Source organism: Bos mutus, chromosome 6, assembly GCF_027580195.1.
Source record: "Bos mutus isolate GX-2022 chromosome 6, NWIPB_WYAK_1.1, whole genome shotgun sequence".
Classification (NCBI taxonomy): Eukaryota; Metazoa; Chordata; class Mammalia; order Artiodactyla; family Bovidae; genus Bos; species Bos mutus.
Window position 1 is genome coordinate 116,676,572 of NC_091622.1, and position 26,739 is coordinate 116,703,310.

A 26,739-nucleotide genomic window follows, 5' to 3' on the forward strand; every position below is an offset into this window, starting at 1 on the left:
GACTCACTGCGTGTTTACAGCACGGAGCTCCGCTCCTCCGCAGGAGATCACACAGCGCCTCTCCAGAAGGAGCCGGACTAAGTCTAGGGGAGCCCCCAGCGCGCACAGAGCTCCTCACTGGGAGGGGCCGGGGAGGAGTCTCCTGGAAGCCAGGCTGTGCCTCAGGGCAGGCCCGGGGAAGCCCTCGCTTCTGCACGCCGCCCGCTCCCACCGCAAAGGCCGTGGCGACAGAGGGTTACGGGGGCGAGCGGCCTGCCTGTGCCTAGTGCCCACCAGGTCAGCAGCACGCGGACGGGGCCCAGGGACCCGCAGAGCGAGCTCCAGGGCCCGAGCACCACTCCACAGCTCCACCGCATTTCAACGCAGGCGCCCCCCGCCCCGTCTGGCCTCCAGGTGACGCAGGCCTCCCACCCCGCCACACCTACCTGCTCCATAGACCACCGCATACACCACCTTCTTGGTCTGCTCCCTGTCGGCATGTGTCACACGCTCTGGGGAGACGTCCTTCCTGCGTGGGAAGACAGCGTATGGTCAGGCAGGCTGGGGCCTCCTCCGCAGAGGTCCTCCAGGGTCCACCTGCACGGCCTCCTCTCACCCCGAGGACCTTCCCAGGGGAGATGGTCAGCATCTGCAGCATCCGTGTCAGCCAGGGCCTCCCAACAGATGCGAGCCAGCCAGGTTCTGGGGCGTCCACACCCCAAACCAGGCAGCGGCTCCAGTGCCCGAGCTCCGGGAGAGAGGCCTGGGCTGGGTCCTGCTGCTGAGGGCGGCAAGGGGGCGACATCTGGACCCTCCACAGGACTGGACAGGCCGCCTGCACCCTGCCCCCCAGAGGGAGGGGCCGGGGCGTCAGCCCGTCCCGGGCGCCCAGATAGCAGCAGCAGCAGCCCCATGTCTGACCGTGCATGCCCACTTGATCTCCTAAGGTTAAAGCTGAGCCTGGGAAGCAGAGGGGCAGGCGGGCACCCGGGCCCCTTCCCCTTGCCAGGCCCTCCTCGCCCAGCCGTGCGCGTACCCTGCATCTCCCTGATGGAGTGAGCCCGTCAGGTGGGCAGAGACAGAGACAGGAAGGAGGAAGGCAGAGAGGCCGCACAGAGGAGCCTGCCTGGGAGGCCTCCTGCAGAGCCTGCCTTCTCTGCTGCTGCCGTGTCGCTCAGGGTCTGCTCAGGGCTCCGGGTGGGGCATGGGGGCTGCCCTGGCCTGCACGTGGCTTCCAGCTGTCCTCGCAGGCCGAGGCTCTGAGTGTCCTATTTCCTGAAGACCCTTGCTCCCAGCTTCTCCTCCCAGCCCTGAGCTGTGGGCTCTGTTGTTGGCCACCCCCTTGCCCCCTGCTGTTGCTGATCTCTGATGTTTCCGGGCAAGGCCGCCCCTTTCTGCCTGGAGAGGGTTCCGAGCTGGGGAGTCAACGCCGAGTCTGTGCTTCTGGCCGCCCCCGGCAGGGCAGGGACAGACAAACACTGCTCTGTGTGCCGTCTCTCGGGCTCTCCGGAGCCAGGGACGGGGCCCACCCTGGGCGGGTGCTGCCCCGTCACAGGTGTGCTGTGGGCCACACGAGAAGACCAGAAAGCGCTCCTGTTTCAGTCTTTTTTTCTTGACTCAGCACTGGCTTGATTGCTGCCCGCGGCTGGCGGCGTCCCAGCATTCTGACAAAGTCGAGTCTGGCGGTGCGTGCTTGCGTTTTGCATGCTTCTGGCGGCAGGTGGGCGCTTGGAGCTGCCTGCCCCACCATTTTCAGTGACGTCCTAAGGTTCGTCTGTTTCACCACCTGACCTCCAAGTTCCGACGCATTTTCCTTCTCCTTCTGCGTGAAGCGGTTTCGCCCACTTTTAAACCCTGCCCTTGACCTTGGTATTGCCAGCAGCTGTCTTTAGATGACGGGCGTAAGACCAAAACGCACCCAAGCTCAGAGCAGATGTGTGCCAGCCCGTGTCCAGCCACCCTTGGGCCTCACCCTCCTCCCTTTATTTTGGAAATCCACAGGTGCTCCAAACCCCATCAGAAAGGATGCTGCTGAAAACCTTACCCGTTTCCCCGTTAGCTGCCTGGGGCTCAGGCCCAACAAACCCGTCTGGTGACCCTGCAGAGAGAGGCCAAGGGAGGCGTTTTGGAGCAGGTGCCCCCCAGTCAAACCACACTGGTGACCCCCCTCAGTTCTATCCAGAGCTGGGAAGTTGTCTGAGGAAGCAGCATGGAGCTCTCCCGGGACTTGCTTCTTCCTAGAGTCAGGGTGTGATAGAATCCAGACCCTCAATCAATAGAGGCGGCAGACGTGTAGCGAGCATCACTTTCTGATAACAGAACACACCTTCTTCTGCAGCACGGCACACACACAAGAACCCATCAAGCACACAAAAAACCTCAAAAGGCTGCGCACAGTAGGAATATTAAAATAACACCCAGATCACAGTGCAAGGCAAGCAGAAATTGAAAACAAAAACAAAATCCCCAAAAGCCTGTTTTGCCTAGAAATAAAGCAAAATACACTTCTAACAGCAACTTTTGGTGGAAGAGAAATATAAACAGAAATCAAATAGTTTCTAATGAAGATAGCATATGTCAGAACCAATGAATTACACTAAAAGTGAGGAAATTTCACAACCTTAAATGCCTATATGAATACAAACAAAAGAATTAAAATACATGAATCAAATAAATGCAAGTAAAAACAAACAAATCAAAAGAATACCCAGGAGGGAAATAATAAAGTTAGACTGAAGATGGGAGCAGAAATACAGCAGAGAACAGCAAGACGATTCATTAGTAAATAAAAACCCTTGTTCTTACACAAAACAAACCAGGAGCTAGTTTACTCAAAAGGGAAACACAGAGACACAGAGTAAGAAGCAACACTCGGAGCAGCAGCGGGTGTGCCCGGAGCTAGAGCGGCTGAGGTTACTCTGCACAGTGTCACGCGAGTAACGGCCAAAGCCAGGCGAGATGCACATGCTCTTAAGAAAGCAGTCATACAGGCTGACTCTTGTAGACAGAAGTTAGATAGACCAACGTCTGTGGAAGAAGTAGAGAAAGTTATTAAGGAACTACCCCATAAAGCACCAGGCTTAGGTGGTTTTGAGGGGAATTCGACAAAGCTTCAGACTAGAGTCCTCATACCATACACACTGTTCCAGAGAAAATGAACAAACGTGTTCAAATAAAGTTTACTTATACCAAAACATGACAAACAGCGCATAAAAAAGGCAAGCGATAGACTAACACTGCCTGTGAATGCTGACTGATGTGACAATCTCAACTAGAATATTTGCAGAGTCCAACACTACACTGAGAAAATAGCACCTCAAGGCCAAGATGAGTTTACACCAAGAAAGCAAGGTCGGTTCAGTGTTAGGAAGTCTATTAATACAAGTCACTGCATGAACAGGACTAAGGAGAAAGTTACACGATCACCTGTACAGCTGCTGAAAAAACCCCTGTGACAAAATCCAACTCCGGTCCAGCCCAATCCTACTCTTAATAAAAACTCTTGAGAAAACAGGAGTAGCTGCATATTTCCTTAAAGTCAAAAAGCAAGGCTCTTAGAGCCAGCTTCCTATCAAGGGAAGCCCAGGCAAAGCGCCCGCGGCCTGCACTGCTGCTCCGCACGGTGCTGGGAGTGTAGCTGAGCCTTGAGGAACACAGGTCAGAACATCGTGGGTCCAAGGAGACATAGATATTTTTTCCAATAAATAGACTGAAAAATTTTTTTAGATTTAAAACAATTTGAAGAAACTTGGAGATGAACTTTATAGTCTGAATACTGAAAAAATTAAGAAAAGATTCGGTGTATCATGAATACACAAAATGTTAAGATGCAAATTTATTTTGTCATTTACTACCATAAACTGTACCCAAATCTATAACAAAACGTTAAAATTTCCCAGAACTGAAGCACACAAACACGGAACATACGCGGTGCCACCGGCAGCGCGGAGGAATGCAGACAGGCGTGGAGCCGCGGTGTGGAACGTCCCTGCCTGAACGAACCGTGGCGCCCGCTGAGTTGCTGTGACGACTTCGACGTCTCCTCCTACTGAGACCATGCTGACCTCAGGTGTTCTGAGGATCCACGTACAAATGCCTGGGAACGCCTGTCATTTCCGAGTGAGCAGTTTGTCTCTCTAGTAAACTGATACTTGTAGTAAGAGGTGATCTCTCTTGTTCACACGCATTTTCCATCATGCTTAGAGCAACACTGTGAACCTTCAATAAGACCACACGAAGAGTCACTAGAGATGCTGGAAGAGCTCCCTAGAAACAGAAAAAGCTTATGACGTTCTGAGAAGAAGCTGAATTGTGTGATCCGTACGGTAGATTGAGGTCTGCGGCTGTGGTGCTGCCGTTTCAAGGTAAACGAAGCCAGCATAACGATCGTCATAAAAAAAGAAAAGGAAATTCATGAGGCTGCTGCTGCAGGCTATGCGGGGAAGCCGGGGGTGCTGCCGTCCATGGGTCACAGAGAGTCGGACAAGACTAAGAGACTGAACTGAACTGATGCCTGCAGGCACGAAAACCTTGGATCCTTTGCAAAATAACCTCTTTATGTTGTATTGAAAATGCCGCTATGGGACCTCCCTGGTGGTCCACTGGTTGAGAATCCTCCTGCCAATGCAGAAGACACGGGTTTGATCTCTGGTCAGGGAAGAGGCCACATGCCTCGGGGCAACTAAGCCCGCCTGCCACAACTACTGAGCCCAAGCTCTGAAACAAGAGAAGCCACGGCAAGCAGAGAAAGCCCACGTGCACCAACCAAGACCCAGTGCAGCCAGAAATAAATAAATAAAAGGAAACGCAGCTTTTACGTGGGTGCAGGATAGATATAGACTCGGATATGATTTGAGAAAAAGCGAAGTCATCACATGACAACTTAAAGCGAAAAGAAGGTGAAGGATCTAAACTGGGAGAATTTAATGCCAGAAAAGGATGGTTTGATAATTTTAGTGAAAGGACTGGCTTTAAAAATGTAAAGACAGGAGAAGCAGCCTCTGCTCGTCACAGGGCAACAGACGAGGGCCAGAAGCTGTTAAGAAAATCACGGGGAAGGAAGAATATCTGCCTGAACAGGTTTTTAATGCAGATGAAAGTGTCCTATTCTGGGAGAAAAAAATGCCACAAAAGGCTTTTATCAGAAAGGAAGAGAACCGGGAGCAGGACGGAAGGCAGGAATGACTCCCATTCTGCGTGAGATCTGTCGGGTTTATGGTCAGAACTGCCCCCATCTATCAAGCTGCTGACCCCCAGCCTTGAAGGGAGAAGATGGGTACAGCTACTAGTCTTTAGATGGCTTGCCAAACCAGACCCTTCTCCTGCACTGGTTCCATCAATGCTTTGTTCCTGAGGTCAGGAGACATCTTGCCAGTAAGGGGCTGCCCTGTAAAGTTCTTTTGATAGTGGGCAATGCCCCTGGCCACCCAGAACTGATGGGTTCAGCTCCGCAGGTGTCAAAGTGGTCTACTTGTCCCCAGATACGACGTCTCTATTTGGCCTCCCCGGGGGAGCCATAAGGACCTTTAAAGTGCATAGTACCTGGTGCTGTATGGAAAGGACTGTCAATGCCATGGAAGGGAACCCTGGCAGAGAGAACATCATGGCAGCCTGGAAGGATCACACCATTGAAGACCCCACCATTGTTATAGGCAAATCATGAAAGCCATTAAGCCCCAAACAGTCAATTTGCTGCTGGAGAAAACTGTGACCAGACGTTGGGTATGACTCCATAGATTTACGACGGAGCCAACCGAGGAAATCATGAAAGAAAAAATAGGTCAGGGGTGAGGGGTCTCAAGACACGGATCCTGGAGAACTTCAAGAGTTAACAGACCCCCACACCAGAGAAATTCACAGAAGATTTGATGGAAATGAGAGCTTCCCGACCAGTGCCAGGCAAAGAGGAAGACACAGAGGAAGCCATGCCAGGAAGACTCCAATATTCAAGACTGGCTTTGACTTCTTCTAAGACATGGATCCTTCTATGACGAGGCGCTGGAGCCAAAGCAAATGTTGGAAGAAGAGCAGTGGGTGCCTTAAGAGAAATAAAGAAGCAAAGAAGTCAAGCTGGGCAGAAATTTCAATGTATTTCTGAAACATTACACTGGGTGTGCCTGTCTCCTGCCTCCCCCGCCCATCCCTGCCCCCAGACGGCAGGACCAACCCTCCTGCCGCTCACCCAGTGTGAGAGTGGCGAGGAGGAACGCCCTCATGGCAATCCGCCTCTGCTCTCTGAACAGTGAGTCACCACCATTCGCAGTGAATCCACTTGTCTGCTCTGCGTGCGTATCTTCGTGCTCGTCACATCCCCCCGTTATGCTTTTAATACCTATAGAGATTATGCTAATAATGTACCTTTTTTTTTCCTGGATGCACCCCTTGTCTTACAGGATCTTAGTTCCCCAGCCAGGGATGAAACCTGTGGCCCCTGCAGTGGCAGCATGGAGTCTTAACCACTGGGCCACCAGGGCAGTTCTCTGATGTGCCCTCATGTAATTCCTGATATTTGTAATTTGTGGATTTCCTTTTTTCTCTTAATCATTCTAAGAACTTCAATTTCATTCATCTTTTCAGATTTCCTTTCAGCTTCCTTGATTTTCTGCTTTTCTCTTTCTGTTACATTGGTTGCTGCTTCTCCTGTCTTCCTTCTACTTACTTAGGATTTAAGTCACTCTTATTTTTATGGCATCCTAAGGTGGAAGCTTGGAAGCTTTGAGAGTTTATTTTAGATTTTTCTTATTTTCTATTTTTAAGCATTTAATGTCATAAATTCCTAAGTGCTTCCAGAGCTGCCTCCCAAATTTCTGACATGTGTTTTCATTTTCATTTAGCACAAAATATTTTCTAATTTCCCTTCTGACTTTTTTCTTTGACCTGTGAGGAAATCAACCCTGAATATTCATCCGAAGGACTGATGCTGAAGCTGAAGCTCCAATACTTTGGCCACCTGATGCGAATGGAAAAGACCCTGATGCTGGGAAAGACTGAGGGCAAGAGGAGAAGGGGGTGACAGAGGATGAGATGATTGGATGGCATCACCGACTCAGTGGACATGAGTTTGAGCAAACTCAGGGAGACAGTGTAGGACAGGGAGGCCTGGTGTGCTGCTGTCCATGGGGTCGCAAAGAGTCAGACAGGACTGAGTGGCTGAACGACAACAAATGAGTTATTTAGAAATATCATCTTTATTTTCAAATATTTGGGGATTTTCTATACATAGTTTTGTTCTTCACTTCAAATGTAACTTCACTGGATTAGAGAATACAGTCTCCATGCTTTCAGTCCTTCTAAATTTGTTAAGACACGTATTGTGGCCAAATATATGGTCCATCTTGATCAATGATTTATTGTGCACATAAAATGAAGTATATTCTGCAGTGGTCAATCACATTGTTCAAGTCTTCCATATACTTTCTGACTTTCCTGGCACTTGTCATTAATTATTGAGAAAGTATTGCTGAAACCTCCAGCTGTTCCTGTGGATCTGTGGGTTTTTCATTTCATTGCTATGAGGTTTGCTTCATGTATTCCAAATCTCTCCGATTCAATGCACCCTAAGGAGAATGGTTACGTTTTCTTGATGAATTGGCCCTTTTATTTAATGTCCCTCATAATCATCCTTGTCCTGAAATCTAACTGCCTGGGACTAATACATCTTTTCAAACATGAGTCTGATAAGTCTCGATCTCCCGGTTTGTAGTCTGTGCCTCATCCACTGAACCAAGCGCGGTCTCCATTACCAGTGCCAGTTTGGGGAGAGTCTGGGGCCTCTTGAACAGCATGATTCTCTGGCTCCATAGCTTGTGCCTGGACACAACAGCAGAGAATGAGGCCGCCTGTACTCTTTGGGACTGCATACCAGGAAAAAGTATGCATTTCTCACTAACTACATTTTCCTGTTGCAGTGACCACTACTAAATGGATGCAGAGCAGACGTCCTGTAAACCAGCACACCTGGAGCCCAGAGGAACCCTGGAGAGGGTTGGCATATGTATTAGCTTCCTGTGGCTGCTGCAACAAACTGCCATGAGTTTTGTGACTTAAAGAGAGTGACATTTATTCCCTCCCAGTCCTGGGAGTCAGAAGTCTGAGCTCAGTACCACCGGGCAAAACAAGGAGTCGGCAGGGCCCACTCCTGCCAGTGCTCCAGGGGAAGGTCTGCCCCTGTCCTCCAGCCTGCAGTCACATCACTGGGCAAAACTAGGAGTCGGCAGGGCCCACTCCTGCCAGTGCTCCGGGGGAGGGTCTGCCCCTGTCCTCCAGCCTGCAGTCACACCACTGCAGCCTCCGTCCCTGGTCCCAGGGCCTCCTCCCCTCGGTCTGTGTCAAGTCTCCCTCATCTCACTCTCACAAGGGCCCTGTGACGGCCCTGCCTTCATCAGAGGGCAGAGAGAATGAAAACCACAATCATAGAAAACTAACCAAACTGATCACATGGACCACAGCCTTGTCTAACTCAATGAAACTATGAGCCATGACATGTAGGGCCACCCGAGACGGACGGGTCACGGTGGAGAGTTCTGACAAATGTGGTCCACTGGAGAAGGGAATGAAAGCCACTTCAGCATTCCTGCCTTGAGAACCCCATGGACAGTATGAAAAGGCAAAAATGATATGACACTGAAAGATGAACTCCCCAGGTTGGTAGGTGCCCAATATGCTACTGGAGAAGAGTGGAGAAATAACTCCAGAAAGAATGAAGGGATGGAGCGAAAGTGAAAACAATGGCCAGTTGCGGATGTGACTGGTGATGGAAGTAAAGTCTGATGCTGTAAAGAACAATATTGCACAGGGACCTGGTGGAATGTTAGATACATGAATCAAAGTAAATTGGAAGTGGTCAAACAGGAAATGGCAAGAATGAACATCGACATTTTAGGAATCAGTGAACTAAATTGGACTGGAATGGGCGAATTTAATTCAGATGACCATTATATCTACTACTGTGGGCAAGAATCCCTTAGTAGAAATGCAGTAGCCCTCACAGTCAACAAAAGAGTCTGAAATGCAGTACTTGGGTGCAGTCTCAAAAATAACAGAAAGATCTCTGTTCGTTTCCAAGGCAAACCATTCAATATCACAGTAATCCAAGTCTATGCCCCAACCAGTAACACTGAAGAAGCTGAAGTTGAACAGTTCTATGAGGTCCTACAAGATCTTCTAGAACTAACACCAAAAAGAGATGTCCTCGTCATCATAGGGGACTAGAATGCAAAAGTAGGAAGTCACGAGATTCCTGGAATAACAGGCAAGTTTGGCCTTGGAGTACAAAATGAAGCAGGGCAGAGGCTAACAGAGTTTTGCCAAGAGAACGTACTGGTCATAGAAAACACCCTCTTTCAACAACACAAGAGATGACTCCATACATGGACATCACCGGATGGTCAATACTGAAATCAGATTGATTATATTCTTTGCAGCTGAAGATGGAGAAGCTCTACAAAGTCAGCAAAAAGACCAGGAGCTGACTGTGGCTCTGATCATAAACTCCTTATTGTCAAATTCAGACTTAAGTTGAAGAGAGTAGGGAAAACCACTAGACCATTCAAAGTGAAAGTGAAAGTTGCTCAGTCATGTCTGACTCTTTGTGACCCCATGGACTGTACAGTCCATGGAATTCTCCAGGCCAGAATACTGGAGTGGGTAGCTGTTCCCTTCTCGAGGAGATCTTCCCAACCCAGGGATCGAACTCAGGTCTCTCGCATTGCAGGCAGATTCTTTACCAGCTGAGTCACAAGGGAAGCCCAAGAATACTGGAGTGAGTAGCCTATCCCTTCTCCAGCGGGTCTTCCTGACCCATAAATCTCCTGATCCGGGTTCTCCTGCATTGCGGGCGGATTCTTTACCAACTGAGCTATGAGGGAAGCCCCTAGACCATTCAGGTATGACCTAAATCAAATCCCTCATGATTATACAGTGCAAATGAAAGATAGATTCAAGGGATTAGATCTGATAGAGTGCCTGAAGAACTATGGACGGAGGTCCGTGACATTGTACAGGAGGCAGGGATCAAGACCATCCCCAAGAAAAAGCAATGCAAAAGGGCAAAACGGCTGTCTGAGGAGCCTTACAAACAGCTGAGAAAAGAAGAGAGGTGAAAGGCAAAGGAGAAAAGGAAAGATACACCCATCTGAATGCAGAGTTCCAAAGAATAGCAAGGAGAGAAAAGAAAGCCTTCCTCAGTGATCAATGCAAAGAAATAGAGGAAAACAACAGAAGGGAAAGACTAGAGATCTCTTAAAGAAAATTAGAGGTACCAAGGGAACATTTCATGCAAAAGTGAAAGTGAAAGTTGCTCAGTCGTGTCCAACTCTGTGACCACAAGGACTGTACAGTCAACAGAATTCTCCAGGCCAAAGTAATGGAGTGGGTAGCACTTCCCTTCTCGAGGAGATCTTCCCAACCCAGGGATCAAACCTAGGTCTCCCTCATTGCAGGCAGATTCTTTACCAGCTGAGCCACTAGGGAAGCCCAAGAATACTGGAGTGGGTAGTCTATCCCTTCTCCAGGGGATCTTCCCCACCCAGGAATCAAACTGGGGTATCCTGCATTACAGGCGGATTCTTTACCAACAGAGCTATCAGGGAAGCAGATGGGCAAAATAAAGGACAGAAACAGTACGGACCTAACAGAAGCAGAAGACATTAAGAAGAAGTTGCAAGAATACACAGAAGAACTGTACAAAAAAGATCTTAATGACCCAGATAACCATGATGGTGTGATCACTCACCTCAAGCCAGACATCCTGGAATGCAAAGTCAAGTGGGCCTTAGGAAGCATCACTATGAACAAAGCTAGTGGAGGTGATGGAATTCCAGGTGAGCTATTTCAAGGACTCAAAGATGATACTGTGAAAGTGCTGCACTCAATATGCCAGCAAATTTGGAAAACTCACCAGTGACCACAGGACTGGAAAAGGCCAGTTTTCATTCCAGTCCCAAAGAAAGACAATGCCAAAGAATGTTCAAACTACCGCACAATTGCGCTCATCTCACATGCTAGCAAAGTAATGCTCAAAATTCTCCAAGCGAGGCTTCAACAGTATGTGAACTAAGAACTTCCAGATGTTCAAGTTGGATTTAGAAAAGCCAGAGGAACCAGAGGTCAAATTGTCAACATCTGTTGGATCATAGAAGAAGCAAGAGCATTCCAGAAAAACATTTAGTTCTGCTTTATTGGCTACGCCAAAGCCTTTGGATCACAACAAACTGTGGAAAATTCTTCAAGAATGGGAATATCAGACCAACTTACGTGCCTCCTGAGAAATCTGTATGCAGGTCAAGAAGCAACAGTTAGAACTGGACATGGAACAACAGACTGGTTCCGAATTGGGAAAGGAGTATATCAAGGCTATGTATTGTCACCGAGCTTATTTAACTTTTATGCAGAGTACATCATGTGAAATGCTGGGCTGGATGAAGCACAAGCTGGAATCAAGATTGCTGGGAGAAACATCAATAATGTTTCTCAGATATGCAGATGACATCACCCTTACAGCCAAAAGTGAAGAGGAACTAAAGAGCCTCTTGATGAAAGTGAAAGAGGAGAGAGAAAAAGATGGCATAAAACTCAACATTCAAAAAACAAAGATCACAGTCTCTGGTCGCATCACTTCATGGCAAATATATGGGGAAACAACGGAAACACTGACAGACTTTATTTTCTGGGGCTCCAAAATCACTGCAGATGGTGACTGCAGCCATGAAATTAAAAGATATGGGAAGAAAACCTCCTTGGAAGAAAAGCTATGATCAAGCTAGACAGCATATTAAAAAGCAGAGACATTACTTTGCTGACAAAGGTCGGTCCAGTCAAAGCTTTTGACTGTAGTAGCTTTTTCCAGGAGTCATGTATGGATGTGAGAGTTGGATCATAAAGAAAGCTGAGTGCCGAAAAATTGATGCTTTTGAACTGTGGTGTTGGAGAAAACTCTTGAGAGTCCCTTGGACTGCAAGGACATCCAACCAGTCCATCCTAAAGGAAATCAGTCCTGAATATTCATTGGAAGGACTGATGCTGAAGCTGAAGCTCCCATACTTTGGCCACCTGATGCGAAGAGCTGACTCATTGGAAAAGACCCTGATGCTGGGAAAGGTTGAAGGCAGGAGGAGAACTGGATGACAGAGGATGAGATGGTTAGATGGTATCACCAACTCAATGCACATGAATTTGAGTAAACTCCAGGAGTTAGTGATGGACAGGGAAGCCTGGCATGCTGTAGTCCATGGGGTCACAAAGAGTCGGACACAACTGAGCGACTGAACTGAACTGTGACGGCAGGTAGAGCCCAGGCAATAATCCAGGGTAATCTCAAGATGGTAGATGTAATCATGCAGCACAGATCTTTTTTGCATAAGGAACCTGCACTGGTCCCAGGCCTTAGGATGCGGACCTCTCCTGGGGGCCACTATTCAGCTCAGCACAGCACGTGAAGAACAATTCACTCGAAATGTTTACACAATGAGACCCAGATTTTGAAAACAAAACTGAAGGAGCGGGCATCAAGAGCACAGAAGTGTGTGTATGAGAGACAGAGTCTGAGACAGAGAGAAAAGACGGATAGGAAGGGAATTCTGGCAGGAAGACAAGGGCTTGGATGTGGGGTGGGGAGCAAAGTGCACCCATACGTGGCCTTGGCCGAGAAGAAAACGGATGCAGTCCCAGTGGTGGTCCAGAAGCCAGGAGTACAAGAGATCAGAGGCTCCCCAGTTCAGTGAAGTCAGACGTGTGTTCCCGCCCCGTGGGTGAGAAATAGAAAGATGAAATGAGATCTGTACAAAAATCACGTCAGTACGATTCTATCTAAACCCTTTGTCAGACCCAAGCTTGACTATGCCAGCCACGCCAGAGGCTGTCCCCGGGCAGCCGAGGAGCAGGGAAGAGACTGCGGTTAGGGCTGCAAGTGCCTGGCAGATACAGGGTGGACAGGGTACCAGGGAGCGCAGGAAGCTCACCAGGGCCTGCTTCAGGGGCGAGGGCAGATAAGTCAGAACTCCACAGGGAAAGGGAGGCCAAAGAGCCTCCCTCCCTCCAGCAGGGCTGCCAGGACAGGCCTCCAGTCTGGACACCATGGCATGGCCAGCAGAAGTGGTTGGCAGCCCAGGGGCAGAGGGACAGCAGACCCTGGAAGGAATGGGCTTCCCGGTATTCCCTTGTAAGACCCCACTGAGTGTGCCTCTTGGGAGCTGTGGCCCAGAGCTCTGTGCCTGGGGCAGCCACAGGTGGCCCCTGCAGCTACAGCAAGAGCCAGACCGCTTCAGCACCACTGGGGAGCGTCCACTCTCCCCCAGGTGCCTTACCGGCTGGCGGCTCCAGGCCTGCTGAGCCAGGAGGCTCAGCACGCTCATGGCCTCCTCCAAGCAGAGGCCACAGACACGGGATGGCCCAGGAACGCGGACATCTTGTTGCACTTTGTTTCCTTGCTGGACGCGGATTGCCCCCAAACTGCAAAGGGCCAGCAAATGCTATCCAGAGAGGAGGTGTGGCTTCCTGAGGGGAAGCAGCCTTGAGAATTCCACCCCAGGGCTGAGAGCAGCACCCAGGTCCAGTGATGACTGGAGGGAGCAGGAGCGACAGGAAATGGGGACGAGCTGGTTCCCAGGTCACAGCTGTGAACAGCAGACAGAAAGGAGCAGGGGGCCAACGCTGGGGGCCTGCCTTTGACCCAGTCAACCCACTTTCCTAGAGGATGCCCCTGCCCTCCTGAAACAGCCCACCTGTCCAGCCACAGGCTGAAGTGAGCCTGTCCATCTTCCTAGGACTGGGGACCAGCTGAAACCACAGGCACCATCCTCCATCCCTTTGGAGGTTTGAAAGCTCTAGTTGGCTGGGATGCTTTTTTTTTTTTTCCTTTTTGGAATTTGTGGAAGTGTAGTTCTTCTTTTTCTGTTTCCTCTGAAAAGGATATTGGTCTTTGGGGCTTTCTACCTTTTGTTGGATCCTCGTAAGTAATTTATATTTTCCAGTCATATCATTAACACTGACATGTTAGTAGAGAGCTGTACATAATAACTTCTTTTTGCAAGAGACAGTCCTTGGGAAAGGTCTATAAAGAAGAAAAACTTCTGGTAAATGAAGAAAAATACCCAAAAGATATTATAAGGAAACACTGCCTTCAGAAACTGGAAGGAAGGGACTGCCTTGGTGCTCCAGTGATTAAAACGCTGAGGGCCTGGGTTCCAGACCTGGTCAGAGAACCAGATCCCACATGTTGCCACTAAGACTTCTCACACTGCAACTAAAGCTCCCCCATGCTGCAGTGAAGATCTCCCGTGTGGCACAGCCAGAAGAAAAAAAAAAAAAAAATTGGAAGGAAAACCATCTCCAACATAGACTTCTATCCCCAGCCAAATTATCAACCAAATGTGAGACATTTTCATATAGGTAAGATCTCTAAAAATTAACCTTCCATGGACCATTTCTGAGGGAGCCAGAAATGTCTTGGTGTCTTGGTGTTCCACCGAATGTCTTGGTGCTATGTTCCACCAAGACAGAGGAGGAAGCCAAGAAAGGGAGGCAGGAAGTGGGAATCAGACAGAGGAGAGGGGCAGAGGGTCCCCAAAGGATGGCGAGGAGAAGCGCAGGCTGAGAGAGGGGGCAGTCAGGCGAGGCTGGGACAGGTGGGGCTCCAGAAAGGACTTCAGGAAACAGAGCTGATAAACACGGATGGGTGGGAGAGTCTGCCATACACAGCCACTCGGAGGAAACTCCAGGAGCAGGATTCCATAATTAAAGAAACAACGTCAGGAGTTGCTGTAAGAGACTGGGGAATACAATATCTTGGCAAATTTATCGTTGGCTTTTCTTTTCTTGAAAAAGCTCAGGTCAAATGAAAGAGAAATCTGTAAGTGCACACAGAAACTCTCAACAACATCAGCACAGGAGTGGAGTGGAAAGGGGACATAAAGACATGCTAAATCGTGTACTTTATTAGAAGGAAGATGCAAATATTGACCATTTTAAGTAATCAAAAGATGAACAAAAGGACGTGGGTGTTTACCCTAGCACCTAACACAGTGACTGGAACATAGGAAATACTCAACGAGAACTTAGTGATGAATGTGTAAAGAAACGAACAGGTATGATTCTTAAGGGCAAAAAGCAGAAGAATTTATGCTTTAAATATATAATTTAAATGTATAACTTTTAAACAATCTGGAGAGCTATCTGCTTTTGGAAGTGGTGGACCAGCAAGCTGTAAACCAGTTTCCATGTAGGACAATTATAAATGCTGGAGAAAATGTTAAAAAGCATCTGTCTGAAGGCATGAGAGAACAGTAAGAAAAACCCTGAGGCAGTAAGAACTTGGGAGGCTATGGCTTCAGGAAGGGGACATGTAGAAATGCAAGCTTGGTGTTTGGGGCCAGACTCGCCCTGGAGGACTTGCTGGTAATATTTTTCAAGTGATAGTTGAAAGGCTGATATCAGCTTCCTGAAGTCTATGGGACTGGAGAAAAACTTGAGGTTTAGGGATTATCAAGAAAGAGTATCCTAGGTACTCCAGGGAAAAATGAGACTTTGAAATACACTAGCTTTCACAAAGATTGAAGCCCATATTCCCAAAGGATCCATCTTGGGGTGGACTAAGGCCATCTGGCCCCAGTCTAACTGCCAGAAGCAAAACAAAGTCGTCTTTTGAGGAAGGTAACACTATTCATAGCTGTAACGTCTCATTTTTTCACAGCTGTAAGCTCTCATTTTTGTTCACACTATTTGATCAAAAATCACCTGGCATCCCATGGAACAAGATCAAATGACTAAAAGCCAAGGGGGAAACCACAGAAACAGATCTATGGAGACACAGATACTGCAGTTATCAGTTGGCTGTGATTAATATGTTTAAGACAGATGACAAGCTAAGAAACTGAGCCAAGGATGGAAAACTATACAAAGTAATTAAATGGCAGGCTGAACAACTTAGAAGTACAGTAAATAAAATAAGAACTTAAAGGGTTAGTTAAATAGGGTTTAGCTTTAGCAGCCTATTGGTTATGCCTATAGAGAAGAGTATGGATGGAATATAGGTGAAACAATTGAAGTTTAGATAAAATGTCCAGCCTGAGACATGTAGAGAAAAAAGATGGAAAATACAGAAAAGAGCTATGAAAGAAACATGGAATATGGAAAAAAGTTCTAACATAGGTGTAACCGCAGTCCCCGAAGGAGAGGAGGCACAAGGGAGAGACGCAATGTTTAAAGAGATGATGACAGAAATTTCCGAGGATGATGAAAGACATAAGACCGGAGATAAAGGGAACCACAGGCAAGACGGATCCAAAGAAAACCACGTATAAGAACAATGTAAAACTGCTGAAACGAAGACAAACGGGAAATCTTAAAACACCTAGAATGGCTGATGCCTCCAAAGAGGCATCAGTGCAAATAACTGTGACTTCTTAACAAAACGAGTGGAATGAAATCATAGAGATGCTAAAACCCAAAACAACCTTACAACTTGTGAAACTAGAATTCTGCTTCCAGCACAAATATTCCTCAAAAATAAAGGCAGGAAGGACTTCCCCGGTGGCCCAGTGGTTAAGAGTTTGCCTTCCAATGCAGGGGACACGGTTTGACCCCTGGCCCAGGAATCCCACACGCTGCGGGGCAACTAAGCCTATGAGCTGCAACTACTGAAGCCTGAGCCCAAGAGCCCACGCTCGGCAACAAGTCACTGCAGTCAGAAGCCCGCAGACCCCCATGAAGAGCAGCCCCTGCTTGCGAAACGAGAGAAAGCCTGAGTGCAGGAACCAAGACCGGCGTAGCCAGAAGGAAATAAACACATGTTTTTTCCAAAGGGAGAATAAAAAACATTTCAGACAAAAATGGACATCATCTGTCACCTGAGTACTTGCACTAAAAGAAACGCTGAAACAGAAGAAAGACCACTCCATATGGAAGCGCCGAGACGTGGAAAGGAACAGAGGTCAACGGGTGGGACACATAAGCAAGTTCAAAAGAACTGACTCACTGGAAAGACCCTGATGCTGGGAGAGCTTGAAGGCGGGAGGAGAAGGGGACAACAGAGGATGAGATGGGTGGATGGCATCTCTGACTCAACCAACATGAGTTTAAGTAAACTCCGGGAGTTGGTGATACGACAGGGAGGCCTGGCGTGCTTTCTTTCCACAAAGAGACGGACACAAACAGGCGACTGAACTGAAAACGAATGCTGACTATACGAACCATACTGTAATATTGTGTGTGGTTCAAAATATATGTAGACTTAAAACATATGGGAGATAAATGGAGCTAAAGTTGTGTATAGCCTGAGAAGTGGTGAAAGCACAGCTTCGTATCACATTTTTATGAGTGAGGGTGCTTGTCATAATCTCTAGAGTGGTTTCTGAAACAATAGCGAAAGAGAACATGACTCACAAGGTAACAGAGCAGCGAGCGGAACACCAAAGCACTGAAGTCCAAAAAAGGCAAAACGAGAGAGAACGCATAGAGAAAGTAGGACAAATAGAAAACAATACTAAAGGGGAGATTTACACCTAAATGCATCAGCAACTGTATGCAAATGGGAAAGATATTCCAATTTAGAGACAAAAACTGTCAGAATTGATTACATGTAAAAAGCACTGTGTATAGAAACTCCCTGGTGGCCCAGAGGTTAAGAATTTGCCTGCCATTGCAGGGACACTGGTTAAAACCCTGGTCCAAGAAGATTCCACATGCCGTGCAGCAAGTAAGCCCACGCGCCATGACTGCTGAACCTGTGCTCTGGGCCCTCGAGCTGCAACCACTGAGCCCACGTGCCGTAATTACCGAAGCCCGTGTGCCCTCGAGCCCATGCTCGGTAACGAGAGAAGGCACTGCAAGAGAAGCCTGCACTTCTTCGCAACTAGCAAGCAGCCCCTGCTCACCGTGACTACAGAAAAGCCCTCAAAGCAACGAAGACCCAGCCGGCATAGCCAGAAATACATAAATACTGAAGTTTTTTAAAATGTGGCCTACAAAAGATACACTATAAATATGAGAACACAGGAGGGTTGACGGTACAAAGGTAAGAAGAGATGCCTCCTGAAGACACTGACCAAAGAAAGCCTTTGTAGAAAATATCACAGACTTTAAGATAGAACACACACTAGAGCTGGAGAGCACTTTATGATGATCGATTCCTGACCTTGTGGGATTTAATTACATGTAGAGTAGAATGCATGATCAGGTAGGAAGGGGTGAAGAGAGTCAAAGGTCCTGAGATCACAGCGCCGTCTGGCAAGTGGGAAAAGTACTGGCATATTATGGTCGGAAACGTCAAGGATTCGTGTTTTCCTCAACCATGATGAGAATATTAAAAGACTGCAAAATCGAAAGCCAGTGGTTCCCAGTGGGGAGGCGCAATGGAGGAGGGGAAACATGGAGGTGGGAGATGAAGAAACACCAACTATCATGGCTAAAACACGCTACAAGGACATGCTGCACAGCACAGCGGGCGTGGCCAGTATTCCATAACGACTACAAATGGCGTATGACCTTTAAAGCTTGTGAATGCTATGCTGTACACCCGTAACATACAATACTGTACAGCAACCGTATTTTTTAAATAAATTAATAAACTATGTCTTGCGGGGATTCCCTGGTGGCTCAGTGGTACAGAAACTGCCTGCCAATGCAGGAGACACAGTCCAATCCCTGGGAGAAGGAGATGGCAACTGATCCAGTGTTCTTGCCTGGGAAATCCCACAGACGGAGGAGCCTGGCGGGCTACGGTCCACGGGGTTGCAACGAGTCAGACACAACTTAGTGACTAAAACAACAACAACGTCTTTTGTAAGTAGTATCTAGGATTTCACTGATAAAGAATACACCTGCAATGCAGGAGACTTGGGTTGGGAAGATCCCTTGGAGAAAGGAATGGCTATACGCTCGGTATCTTGCCTGGAGAATTCCAAGGAGAGGAGCCTGGCGGGCTGCAGTCTCTGGGGCCGCAGAGTCAGACTCGACTGACTGACACTGTTGCTTTCACAAGCAGTATACAGTTGGGCGTGAGGTTTTAGTTCAGTGTGACTTTTATGTTCTTTTAATTAGAAATTTCCGTCTTTTAAATTTAATATAATTGCTTATATTTTTTGGATGTGTTGTTATACTGTTTTTATTTATACTGTTTTATCTTCTCTTTTCTTTCTTGCCTTCCTTTGGATTAATGCTTTTTTTCCCCTCTATTAGCTTTTGGTTCAAAGACAAGCAATAAAAGGACTAATAGATTTTTTTATGGTGTAAAATTTAAAATGTTTGAACATAAAGAATAATTAACATAAAGACCAATTAAAAAAACAGGGAGAAATACTTGTTTCATAATTGCCAAAGGGCTAATACGTTTATTACAAAGAGAGTTCCTGAAAAGTAATAAGGAAAAAAATATCCTAAGGGACTTCCCCGGAGTCCAGTAACTAAGACTCTGAGCGCCCACTGCAGGGGCCCGGGGCTCCACCCCTGGTCAGCGAACTAGATCCCACGTGCCGCAGCTAGAGATCCTGAGTATTGCAACTAAGACCCTGATATAAATGGGCAAATGATATGAACAGGTGATTCACGAAGAAAAAGAAATGTTCAATGAGTAAACAGAAGTTCAGCTTCCATTCATAATTTGGCAACTATAATTACGTGAATTAATGAGAGACTTAACTTATCAAGTTGGCAAACATTAAACAAAACTGAAATACTGGCTGTTAGCACAGGTGCAGGGGGAAGGGCATTCTGTGACACATCTGATGGCAGAACAAACTATGACATCCTTTTGGAAGGCATTTAGGGAGTATACAGCAAATCCTTAAAATGTGCATATCCTTAAAATGTGCGTATTCTCTCTGACCCCCAAAATCCTCTTCTAGGAATTTGTCCTAAGGAAATAGATTTGGTTTGAAGATATTTATTAAGAAGGCATTTGGGAAATTGTTTTAATTAGCATACATCTACACACACACACACACACACACACACACACCCTCCCCCGCCCATGGAAGAGGTGAAGTTAAAGGGACACAGCAGCCAAGTGAAAGAGCTCCCAGGGAGCAAAACCGGAATAATCTGAATAACAAAATACTGTCTATTGGAGTCTAACCAAAGGACAGAGTAAGTGCCTGTGCATTCATATCGATATAAGGAAGAGATGGAGGAACCAACTAACTGCGGGGGCAGACCGCCCATGCAGAAGACTCCCACACGACCCTCGTCGGCAGGAGCACAGAGCTTGACCACCGAGGATGTGCTGTGGTTAGTGACTGGCTTTCAAATGGGGATGAAGGAGGGGCTTTAGAGAAACCTGGCCGACACCCTCTCAGGGCAGGTGATCAAGGTCAACACCAGCAGCAGCGGGCCCTGTTGATGGAGTGAAGCCTGGCCGGGACCAGTGAGGAAGCACGTCACCTCCGTGGTTGCCCTTCCCAGGACGCGTATCCCCAGTGTAACCATGAGAGAAACATCACACAGACCCCACTGAGGCATATTCCACCACCCACCTGACCCGCTCTCCTGAAGACTGTCACGGCCACTAGAACAAGGAAAGTCTGAGGACCCGTCACAGCCCCGAGGAGCCCGAGGGGCCAGGACAACTGCATGCAGGGTGGATCCTGGAGCAGAAGGCGGGCAGGAGGGAAGGACGGAGGGAGGAGGAATACACATGGGCTTCAGCTGATAATGACCTATCAGCAGCGGGTTCGTTAGCTGTGACCAAGGCTCCATGCTAGAGGAAGATGCAAATAACAGGGAGAGCTGGGTGTGGGATTTATGGAACCCTTTGGACTGTCTTTACCATTTTTACTACACCTAAAACTGCTCTAAAACAAAAAGTTTATTTAAAAAATAGACAAGATTATGCCAGATTACAAAATAACATATATAATATGATTGGGTTTTGAATCAAAATTGTAGATAAGTATGTGGGGAAAAAACAAGAGGAACTCCAGTGGGCTTATGGCTATTTGGTTCTTGTTATTTTTAATATCTGGCCATTAAACTTTTTTCTAACCAATAAAAATTCTACAGAAAAATTCGGCCATAAAAAAAAAAATCTCACCATAAAGACAAACGAATCAGCAACTTTCCTACCAGTACTGAGATAGAAAATATAACGAAAGGACCGCACTCACAGGACACACGGAAGACAAGCCGTGCTCAGGAACAGGAGGGTGAGACGCTGAGAAGACGCCAAATGTGCACAGTGAGGTTTATCGAGGTATCAGTGGGATTATAAAGTGAAAACCTGATAGATTCGAAAGCCCATTTGAAAAACCGCCCACAGGAGAACAGTCCTGACACCACGAAGGGCAGGCGGGCGACTGGGAACAGCGGTTGTGCGCAACGCTGACGGAAGGCAGACAGGTCAGCCAGAGAAAGCAGAGAGCCTCAAGCAGGCCAGAGGGCGCACGAAGGTGGGGTCTGTGATTCGGCATTTCAAATCTCTGTTGGGTTGGAATTAATTAACTGTGAACAATCACAAAGTTAAGTGCCTACTTCACATCACACACAAAAATAAGTTGGAGACAAACTGCTGTGTCAAAGGGGGAGGATAAGACGCGCGTACAGAGAGAGCCGTGTGGCCACTGGAGGCTGTGGTTGTGGGCTCCTGGGCTTGACAGCGGTCGGGCTGTGGGCACACCACAGACGTGCCCACACGTGTGGACCCGGGGACACTGGCTCGCCCTGCTGGAAAAAAATCAGGTTAGCTCTTTGTTTTCAAATGTACCACAAATAAAAAAAAATCTGAGACCAGATGGATTGAAAGCCTATGGAAAAAAAAACAAGTTTTAAGTCAAGTTAAAGAAAACAAAGGAGAATATAAGTTCTCCAAATAGAAGAGTTATTGATAAAGACAAAAGAGTATAAACCATAATAAGAAATCATGAAGTACTGTACATCATAATTTGAAAATCCTGTATGATAAAAAGGATAAGAGACAAAAAGTATACGCGTAAAAAGTTAAGAGACAATTAAGAATTGTACAAATAAAAATGATAACATCAAGAACGTATAAAGAACCTCTACCAGTCATTAGGAAAAAGAATATAATAGAAAACTGGGCCGAGGATACAGACAGATAACTTCTAAGGTGGAAAAGGGAAGGGCTGATTACGAGAACCTCATAGTCCTGTAAGGTTCTAATAAAGATCGCACTTTTCACAGAGCAGCTGGGTAAACAGGAAGTCTGCCCACGCTCAGGAGTAACTGAGCCTAGGGTGGGGTGGGGGGTAGCGCAGACCCGAACCCACCACCCAGCTCATGGTGGCGGGGAGACGCTGGCCTGCAGCCAAAGGGAACTTCCCGGGGACCTGCTGCTGGCCTGAGGGTGCGCACAGCCCCTGGACAGCACGTGGGGCTGTGCTCTCCAGAGGCCAGGCCCCCATCTGCGCCTCCCGCAAGCAGAGAACTAGTGTGACTGCAGAGAGGCGACCGCCGGGGGCGGGCGGCCAGGCCGGAGCTGTGCCCTGCAGGCCTCACTCCAGCCGGACTTAGAGACACTGGTGAGAGCCTCTGGATTTCCTGTGTCCGCCTCCCAGAGACGGACAAGGGGTCTTATCCACAATGGCTTGTTCTCTCCGAATCATTTTGTTTTGTAAAATGTACGTAACTCACAACTCATCATTGTAACCACGCTAAGCGCACACTTCACTGGTGTCGAGTACATTCACAATGTTGTGAATCCCTACTATTTATTTCTAGACCTTTTCAGCATCTCAAACCAAACCGCTGTGCCCGTATTTCCACTCACGTTTCACTATAATTGAAATATTGTTTTGGGAAGCAACTGATCACGTTCACCTTGTTTTACTATGAGATATAATTCACATACTATAAAAACGCACCTTTTATGACATACAATTCAGGGGTTTTTAGTGTGTTCACATAGGCTCTGTCAGCCATCGATACTGTCTTATTCCAGGATATTTTCTTTACTCCAAAACACAAAGCCTAATGCCAATCATCGATCTTCCTTCACTGCCCTCGCCCCAGCCGCTGGTCAGGGCGCTCTGCTTTCTGTCTACAGGCTCGTCTATTCCCTCGTCTCAGATGGAGGGGTCCCGCCCCCCGTGCTCTGCGCTGGCTGGCCTTGTCACGCTGTGTGTTTTCTGGGCTCATCTCCGCTCCTTCCTCTGGCCAAGTCTCCGCTGCGCACCGGCCCAGCGGTGATCTCCATTCCACTGCTGGTGGACACGGCCGAACCCAGCCTTCGCGCACTGTGAAGAGTGCTGCCTGAACACTCCTGGACACGCTTCCGGGTGCACGTGCTTCATTTCTCTTGGGCACAGGACTAGGAGGGAATCGCTGGGTTATGTGGGAACGCTCTGTTTGCCTTTTTGAGGAAGCGCCAGACTGTTTTCCCCAGCGGCGGCAGCATTGTGTCTGCCCACCGGGCCTGAGAATTGATGACTTTTGTCCCCAGGGAAGCAGAAGTCAGGCTCACTCCTTGCCCTCTTTCCTCAGTTTTACCCAGAGAACACTCCTGAGCCGTGATGAGCAGGGCAGGCTCCCTGCAGGGAGAGCTGACTGACCAGCTGAGGCCCTGCTCCGCGGCCCGCAGACCACAGAGCCGTGGCAGTTGCTGCTGCGGCCTGGGGAGGAAGCCAGCCCTGATGGCAGATTATGGCCTTGGGTCACGGGTCAGGGCCTGCCGGCTCAGCTCCCAGCTGCCTGAGCTGTGGCCAGAGGGAAGCCACGCAGCCACTCCAACCTCCCCCGAAGCTGCGCCCCTCCGCCTGGTCCCCGCCTCGCGCCCCTCCGCCTGCCTCCCTCGCACCCCTCCGTGTGTTCACCCCGCTCTGCTGTGCCCCTCCGCCTCGTCCCCCCTCCCCATGCGCCCCTCTGCCTGGTTATGCCCCTGCCACCACCCCCCCCGCCCCGCACCTCTCTGGCTCCCCCACGCCGCGCCCCTCTGCTGGCTCTGTCCCCACCCTGGGGGGGGGGGAGGCAGGCGCTGTGCAGGGGCTGCCAGGGCAACCCTGACTCAGACTGGCTCCCCAGACACGTGCACAAGCGCGTCCACAGTGACTCTCTGCTCAGCGGGCACCAAGCCTCAGGCCTCCCGGCTTCCTCCTGTAACCTCCCTCCTGGCATCTCCACGTGGCTGCTGCAGAGACCACCCACCCACACGTTCAAAACTGGGCTCCCACTTGCACCTGCTTCCCACCTGCTCTTCACCCACCAAGCTCGCCCTCCACTTCCTCCCCCAGCCCCACCTCGGGTAAGTCAGTTCCACACCCGAGGGCTCTGCCGCCCTTGGCGACTTCTCCCTGACATGAGCCCAGAAGACAACACAGCCCCTCTGCCTTTCTCACCCCATAGGAGCCACAGCGAAGTGTAAACGCTTCTTTGCTGAAAACCATTGGTAGGGTCCCAGTTAAACCAAAACGGAAAAAGTCACATGTACCCCAATGCTCACTGCAGCACTATTTACAATAGCTAGGACGTGGGAGCAACCTAGATGTCCATCAGCAGACGAATGGACAAGGAAGTTGTGGTACATACATCCAATGGAGTGGCAAAGAAAGTCAAAGTGTTAGTGGCTCAGTCAAGTCTGACTCTTTGCAACCCTCTGGATGGTAGCCCGCCAGGCTCCTCTGCCCATGGGATTTCCCAGGCAAGAACCCTGGAGTGTGCTGCCATTTCCTGCTCCAGGGGATCTTCCAGACCCAGGGATTGAGCCCAGGTCTGCTGCATTGCAGGCAGATTCTTTCTGTCTGAGCCAGCAGGGAAGCCCAACAGTGTTGTCTCAGGCCCCACTGGGACTGAACGCAGGGTCTCCGGTTTACTAGACAGGTGCTTTCACTGCATAAGCCACGGAGCCAGGCTGCAAAAAACCCAACATGAATGAGCGACTCAACAACAACGGAATCTAGACAAATAGTGCTGATGAGCCCACATGCAGGGCAGCAACGGAGGCACAGACATGGAGAGGGGAGGGTGGGGTGATTTGAAAGAAACGCACTGAAATACACACACACACACATATTACCATGTGTGAAACATACCCAGCGGGAGCTTGGTGTCTGATGCAGGGAACCCAAGGCTGGTGCTCTGTGACGACCTGGAGGGGTGGGTGGGGAGGAGGGGGCGGGAGGGGAGTCCAGGAGGGGACACAAGTCTGCCCATGGCTGATTCATGGCGATGTATGGCAGAGGCCATCATAATAACAGAATCATCCTCTAATTCATCCAAATAAATAAAATTTAAAAAGATGGCGCGCTACTGAGACCCAGCTACCTGCTCCCTCCCGAGAGCCCTCTGAAATAGAGCAAAGGAGAGAGAATGTATAAATCTACTGGAAGGAAGAGGCTGCCAGCTGGGGGAGACTTCACACACGTGTGACAGGGGAGGAGGCCAGCATAGGTGCACCGGGGCGACAGCCAGGGACGCCTCTGGGACCGGGAGGACGGGTCCAGCCCCGGGTGGGAGGAAGAAGAGGGGCTGCACGCGGCTTGTGGGGGGCGGGCATCAGCAAGTGTACAGGAGGGAGAGCGCCCCGTCTCTGCCTCACCGCCCGTCACTCGCCTCCCCATGGTGACCGCGAGTCCAGCCAGGCAGCTGCTCTCGCGGGCAGAGTCCCCTGCAGAAACGGAAGGCCGTGGGGAAGCGACATCTGTATCTCGGCGCTTGGGGTCCTGAGTGCGCTGTGCCAAGGGCCTGGGCATTCCAAAGTGGAGGCTGCTGGCCAGCACTCAGGGTTGAACCGAGAGCCCTGAGCAGCCCTTCACCGCCTCACCCTGAACTCTGAACAGAGGAGCGCCGTCACCAGGTCTGCCCGCCACGCCGCTGCAGCATCCCCACACCTCCCCACGACCTCTGCGTGGCCGAGCTTGGCGGGCCCTCAGTCTGGGTGTACGTGGGCGCCCTTGAAGGAGACACGGACATGCATAAACCCCATGGTAGGCTCCTCTGCATTCCAGCTCACCAAGGTCATCCCTACGAGTCTGCTCTTTCCTCCTAATGCTAACTAAAGAAATTCCAGAGTCTGGCCTTAAAAATGCAAGTCTTCCAAAAAAACACATAGAAGAGAGGAGACGTCCCCTCTGCCCTACAGCTGTGGGGGAAGAGATAGCACCCCTGGATCCGACCTGAAAAGATGCGAAGTGGGGAATTTCCCACGGATGTCCTCCCTGGCTTCCGGAGAGCCAGGAGAGCTGGCAGGAAGCCAGTGACTCCCTCTCATCGTGGGCTTTCCCTCAGAAGTCTCAAACGGCCCCCTGGACAACCTGCTGCCACGTCCTGTGACAATCATCTCAAAAGGCCCCTGCATTTTGATAGGTTGTTGCTTGCTCATTTTGTTTGCCCTGGGAATAATGCTAAAACTGGCATGTCTGTGTTCCTAACTCATATAAATACTTTTAAAACTTGGCGTTAAATAAGAAAAGTGTTGCTGCCAGTCTCTTCTCCTAATACACATGGCATTGATTAAATAGAAACCCACAGCTGCCAGATGACTATTTAATAAATCATTTGAGATCCCGCTTTTCACTTTAATATCTCCTTTACCAAGTGTTAATCTATCTGGCTATCTTTGGGCCTATTTTTGAACTTTGTTTTATAAATCAATCCATCCTATTTTATAAATCGATCCATCCTGTTTTGTATCAGATAACAATGTTTTAGTAACTGTGGCTTTATAATAAATTTTAGTATCTGGTAGGACTTGGTCTTTCTTATCATTCTTAATTTTTTTCATGATTATTATGGATTATTTTTGCACCATAAACTACAGATTGGTTTGTCTAGCTACTAAAAAATCCTGTTGGAACTTGTGGCATATTTATTTGGGCAGTTTTA

At 48.8% G+C, this 26,739-nt stretch overlaps 1 protein-coding gene across 1 annotated transcript in view; it reads right to left on the reverse strand.

Moving 5' to 3' along the window:
- Positions 1–26,739, reverse strand: part of POLN (DNA polymerase nu) — a 151,217-nt gene that overhangs the window by 21,674 nt on the left and 102,804 nt on the right. Inside the window, exon 18 of the mRNA XM_014478382.2 lies at positions 426–508. Coding sequence (XP_014333868.2) covers positions 426–508 — 83 coding nt within the window. The remainder of the gene's footprint in view (positions 1–425; positions 509–26,739) is intronic.